At 62.3% G+C, this 6,125-nt stretch overlaps 1 protein-coding gene across 1 annotated transcript; it reads left to right on the top strand.

Annotated features, from left to right (window-relative positions):
• Positions 1–2,404: 2,404 nt before the first annotated feature.
• On the top strand, positions 2,405–5,948 carry POLR2G (RNA polymerase II subunit G; the record flags this gene model as incomplete). The annotated part of the gene is given in 7 exon segments (XM_069883140.1): positions 2,405–2,611; positions 3,314–3,364; positions 4,689–4,715; positions 4,717–4,755; positions 4,853–4,924; positions 5,595–5,628; positions 5,745–5,948. Coding segments are annotated over 7 exon segments (444 nt in total), but the record flags the coding sequence as incomplete, so codon positions are not given.
• Between the last annotated feature and the right edge of the window lie 177 nt (positions 5,949–6,125).

The following is a 6,125-nucleotide window of genomic DNA, read 5'->3' on the forward strand; positions in this document are numbered from 1 at the left end:
CCCCAACCCCCCCAAATCCCCTTCAAACCCCTCCAAATCCCTTCAAACCCCTCCAAACCCCCCAAATCCCCTCTGAACCCCCCCAAATCCCCTTCAAATCCCCTCCAAACCCCCCAAATCCCCTCCAAACCCCCCAAATCCCCCTCATGGCCCCCCAAATCCCCCCCAAATCCCCTTCGAACCCCCTCAAATCCCCCTCATGGCTCCCCAAATCCCCCCCAGATCCCCTCCAAACCCCCCAAATCCCCCTCATGGCCCCCCAAATCCCGTTCAAATCCCCTCCAAACCCCCCAAATCCCCTTCGAACCCCCTCAAATCCCCCTCATGGCCCCCCAAATCCACACCAAATCCCCCCCAACCACCCCAAATCCCCTCCAACCACCCCAAATCCCCTTCAAACCCCTCCAAACCCCCCAAATCCCCTTCAAACCCCCCCAAATCCCCCTCATGGCCCCCCAAATCCCCTGCAAATCCCCTTCAAACCCCCCCAAATCCCCTGCAAATCCCCTTCAAACCCCTCAAATCCCCCTCATGGCCCCCCAAATCCACCCCAGATCCCCTCCAAAGCCCCCCAAACCCCCCCAAATCCCCTCCAATCCCCCCAAATCCCCTTCAAGTCCCCTCCAACCCCCCCCAAATCCCCTCCAAACACCCCCAAATCCCCTCCAAACCCCCCCAAATCCCCCTCATGGCCCCCTAAAGCCCCCCCGAACCCCACGAGACCCCCCCAAATCCCCCTCATGCCCCCCGAATCCCCTTCAAACCCCCTCAAATCCCCCCCGAATCCCCTCCAACCCCCCCAAATTCCCTCCGAACCCCCTCAAATCCCCTTCGAACCCCCTCAAATCCCCCTCATGGTCCCTCAAATCCCCCCCAGATCCCCTCCAAACCCCCCCAAATCCCCCTCATGGCCCCCCAAATCCACCCCAAATCCCCTTCAAACCCCCCCAAACCCCCCCAAATCCCCTCCAAACCCCCCAAATCCCCTCTGAACCCCCCCAAATCCCCTTCAAATCCCCTCCAAACCCCCCCAAATCCCCTCCAAACCCCCCCAAATCCCCCTCCAAACCCCCCAAATCCCCTTCGAACCCCCCCAAATCCCCCTCATGGCCCCTCAGATCCCCCCCAGATCCCCTCCAAACCCCCCCAAATCCCCTCCAAACCCCCCAAATCCCCTCTGAACCCCCCCAAATCCCCTTCAAATCCCCTCCAAACCCCCCAGATCCCCTCCAAACCCCCCCAAATCCCCCTCATGGCCCCCCAAATCCCCTCTGAACCCCCCCAAACCCCCCCAAATCCCCCTCATGGCCCCCCAAATCCCCCCCAGATCCCCTTCAAATCCCCTCCAACCCCCCCAAATCCCCTTCAAACCCCCCCAAACCCCCCCAAATCCTCCTCATGGCCCCCCAAATCCCCTGCAAATCCCCTTCAAACCCCCCAAACCCCCCCAAATCCCCCTCATGGCCCCTCAAATCCCCCCCAGATCCCCTCCAAACCCCCCAGATCCCCTCCAAACCCCCCCAAATCCCCCTCATGGCCCCCCAAATCCCCTCTGAACCCCCCCAAACCCCCCCAAATCCCCCTCACGGCCCCCCAAATCCCCTGCAAATCCCCTTCAAACCCCCCCAAACCCCACCAAATCCCCCTCATGGCCCCTCAAATCCCCCCCAGATCCCCTCCAAACCCCCCCAAATCCCCCTCATGGCCCCCCAAATCCCCTCTGAACCCCCCCAAACCCCCCCAAATCCCCCTCATGGCCCCTCAGATCCCCCCCAGATCCCCTCCAAACCCCCCCAAATCCCCTCCAAACCCCCCAAATCCCCTCTGAACCCCCCCAAATCCCCTTCAAATCCCCTCCAAACCCCCCAGATCCCCTCCAAACCCCCCCAAATCCCCCTCATGGCCCCCCAAATCCCCTCTGAACCCCCCCAAACCCCCCCCAAATCCCCCTCATGGCCCCCCAAATCCCCCCCAGATCCCCTTCAAATCCCCTCCAACCCCCCCAAATCCCCTTCAAACCCCCCCAAATCCCCCTCACGGCCCCCCAAATCCCCTGCAAATCCCCTTCAAACCCCCCCAAACCCCACCAAATCCCCCTCATGGCCCCTCAAATCCCCCCCAGATCCCCTCCAAACCCCCCCAAATCCCCCTCATGGCCCCCCAAATCCCCCCCAGATCCCCTTCAAACCCCTCCAAACCCCCCCAAGTCCCCTCCAAACCCCCCCCAATCTCCTCCAAACCCCCCCAAATCCCCCTCATGGCCCCCCAAATCCCCTCTGAACCCCCCCAAACCCCCCCAAATCCCCCTCATGGCCCCCCAAATCCCCCGCAAATCCCCTTCAAACCCCTCCAAACCCCCCAAATCCCCTCCAAACCCCCCCCAATCTCCTCCAAACCCCCCCAGATCCCCTCCAACCCCCCCAAATCCCCTCCGACCCCCCCCAAACGCAGATACGGCTTCGTGATCGCGGTGACGACGATCGATAACATCGGCGCGGGGGTCATCCAGCCCGGCCGCGGCTTCGTCCTCTACCCGGTCAAGTACAAAGCCATCGTCTTCCGCCCCTTCAAGGGGGAGGTGGTCGACGCCGTCGTCACCCAAGTCAACAAGGTCACCCCCTTTTTTTTTATTGGGGTACCCCCCCCCCCCAAAAATTAAAAAAAAAATTAAACCACCCCCCCCCCCCTTGGGGCATCTACGGGGCCAAAACCACCTCCCACCCCCCTCTCGATGCTCCCCCAGTCCATGGAACCCCCACTTTTGCCCCCCTCACCCCCCTTTTTGCCCCCCACATCCCTTTTACCCCCCATTTTTACCCCCCAACCCCCATTTTACCCCCTCGTTTTGCCCCCCCGACCCCCCTTTTACCCCCCAACCCCCGTTTTACCCCCTCGTTTTGCCCCCCTGACCCCCCTTTTGCCCCTCAACCCCCCTTTTACCCCCTCATTTTGCCCCCCTGACCCCCCTTTTGCCCCCCAACCCTCCTTTTACCCCCTCGTTTTGCCCCCCGAACCCCTCTTTACCCTTCTGCCCCCCCTTTTACCTCCCAACCCCCCTTTTACCCCCTCCTTTTGCCCCCCTGCCCCCCCTTTTGCCCCCCAACCCCCCTTTTACCCCCTCATTTTGCCCCCCTGCCCCCCTTTTGCCCCCCAACCCCCCTTTTACCCCCTCATTTTGACCCCCCCGACCCCCCTTTTCCCCCTCTGCCCCCCCCCTTTTAGGCCTTGGGGGTGGGGACCCCCCCTTTTCTGCCCCCTGGCCCCCCCCAGGCCTGTTGTGACCCCCCCCGTTTCCTTCCCCCCCCCCCACCAGGTCGGACTCTTCACCGAGATCGGCCCATGTCCTTGCTTCATCTCCCGCCACGTAAGAAAGGGGGGGGGCCCCCAAATCCCTTTAGCCCCCCCCTTCCCCCCACTTTTACCCCCCCAGAGCCCCCCCCCAATCCCTTTAGCCCCCCCTTCCCCCCACTTTTACCCCCCCAGAGCCCCCCCAAATCCCTTTAGACTCCCTTTCCCCCACTTTTACCCCCCAGAGCCCCCCCAAATCCCTTTAGCCCCCCTTCCCCCCACTTTTACCCCCCCAGAGCCCCCCCCCCAAATCCCTTTAGCCCCCACTTTTAGCCCCCCCCAAACCCCAGAGCCCCCCCCAATCCCTTTAGCCCCCCCTTCCCCCCACTTTTACCCCCCAGAGTCCCCCCAATCCCTTTATCCCCCCCTTCCCCCCCACTTTTACCCCCCAGAGCCCCCCCAATCCCTTTAGCCCCCCCTTCCCCCCCACTTTTACCCCCCAGAGCCCCCCCAATCCTTTAGCCCCCCCTTCCCCCCCACTTTTACCCCCCCAGAGCCCCCCCAAAATCCCTTTAGCCCCCCCTTCCCCCCACTTTTACCCCCCCAGAGCCCCCCCAAATCCTTTTAGCCCCCCCTTCCCCACACTTTTACCCCCCCAGAGCCCCCCCCCAATCCCTTTAGCCCCCCCTTCCCCCCACTTTTACCCCCCAGAGTCCCCCCAATCCCTTTATCCCCCCCCTTTCCCCCCACTTTTACCCCCCCAGAGCCCCCCCAATCCCTTTAGCCCCCCCTTCCCCCCACTTTTACCCCCCCAGAGCCCCCCCCAAATCCCTTTAGCCCCCCCTTCCCCCCACTTTTACCCCCCCCAGAGCCCCCCCCAAATCCCTTTAGCCCCCCCTTCCCCCCCCACTTTTACCCCCCCAGAGCCCCCCCAAATCCCTTTATCCCCCCCCTTCCCCCCACTTTTACCCCCCCAGAGCCCCCCCCAATCCCTTTAGCCCCCACTTTTAGTCCCCCCCCAAACCCCAGAGCCCCCCCAATCCCCCCCCCCTTTAGCCCCCCCCTTCCCCCCACTTTTACCCCCCCAGAGCCCCCCAAATCCCTTTAGACCCCCCCTTCCCCCACTTTTACCCCCCCAGAGCCCCCCCAAATCCCTTTAACCCCCCCTTCACCCCATTTTAAGCCCCCCAGAGCCCCCCCAATCCCTTTAGCCCCCCCTTCCCCCCACTTTTACCCCCCCCCAGAGCCCCCCCCAATCCCTTTAGCCCCCCCTTCCCCCCACTTTTACCCCCCCCAGAGCCCCCCCAAATCCCTTTATCCCCCCCTTCCCCCACTTTTACCCCCCCAGAGCCCCCCCCAATCCCTTTAGCCCCCCCCCAAATCCCTTTCCCCCCCCCCAGTCGATCCCCTCGGAGATGGAATTCGACCCCCAACTCCAACCCCCCCTGCTACAAAACCGTGGACGAGGTGAGTTTGGGGGGGTCGGGGGGGGGGTCAGAGGCCTCTGGGGGGGTCAGGGGGGGTTCCTAGTGACCCCCCCAATTTATTTTACCCCCCCCCCCAGGACATCGTGATCCAACAGGACGATGAGATCCGGCTGAAGATCGTGGGGACCAGGGTGGACAAGAACGATATCGTGAGGGGGGGGGCATCGAATTTGGGGGGTGGGGGCATCAAATTTGGGGAGGGGGCTTCAAATTTGGGGGGTGGGGGCATCAAATTTTAAGGGGGGGCATCAAATTATAGGGGAGGGGGCATCAAATTTGGGAGGGGCATCAAATTATGGGGGGGGCATCGAATTTAGGGGGTGGGGGCATCAAATTTTGGGGGGTGGGGGGTGTAATATTTTAAGGGGGGGGCATCAAATTATGGGGTGGGGGCATCAAATTTGGGGAGTGAGGGCATCAAGGAGGGGGTCCTAGATTCAAAAGGGGGGGTCCTAGATTCAAAGAGGGGGGGGGGTCCTAGATTCAGGGGGGGTGTCCTAGATTTAGGGAGGGGGGTCCTAGATTCGGGGGGGGGGGTCCTAGAGTCAAGGGGGGGGGTCCTGGATTCAAAGAGGGGGGTCCTAGATTTAAGGGGGGGGTCCTGGATTCAAGGGGGGGGTCCTAGAGTCAAGGGGGGGGGTCCTAGATTCAAGGCGGGGGTCCTAGATTCAAGGAGGGGGGGTCCTGGATTCCAAGAGGGGGGGGTCCTAGATTTAAGGGGGGGGGCCCACAAATAAATGGAGGAGGGGTCCTAAATTTTTTGGGGGGGTGGTCTCAGATCCCCCCTCCTCCTCCAAGCTCCCCCCCTTCCCCTTCCAGTTCGCCATCGGCTCCTTGATGGACGATTACCTGGGTGAGTTTTGGGGGGGGGGGGGGGGGGCACCCCTAGCCCTAATTGGGGGGGGTTATTGGGGGGGGTCTCAAGGTGGGGGGGGGTATCGTTTTTTTAACCCCTTTTTCTCCTCTCAGGTCTCGTCAGCTGAACACGATCGAATGACCATGACCCCCCCGCCCCCCATTTTTGCCCCCCCCCCCCAATTTTTGCCCCCCCCCCCCTATTTGTGCCCCCCTCCTCCACTCTTACCCCCCCTTACATGCTGGTTTGGGGGGCGGGGGCACCCCCAGATTTGAACCTTTTCTTCCACTATCTGGAATAAAAGCCGTTTTTCTCGCTCTTTTCCTTAATTTTTTTGGGGGGGGGGGCACTGGGGGGGGGTGGGAAACGGTTTGGTGGTCCCCTCCGTGTGCGTCGCCCCTTTAAGGCGCGTGGCCCCTTTAAGGCGCGTGGCCCCTTTAAACCGCGTGGCCCCTTTAAACCGCGTGGCCCCTTTAAACCGCGTGGCCCCTTTA

The sequence above is a fragment of the Phaenicophaeus curvirostris genome, unplaced genomic scaffold (genome assembly GCF_032191515.1).
Source record: "Phaenicophaeus curvirostris isolate KB17595 unplaced genomic scaffold, BPBGC_Pcur_1.0 scaffold_609, whole genome shotgun sequence".
In the NCBI taxonomy this organism is placed as follows: Eukaryota; Metazoa; Chordata; class Aves; order Cuculiformes; family Cuculidae; genus Phaenicophaeus; species Phaenicophaeus curvirostris.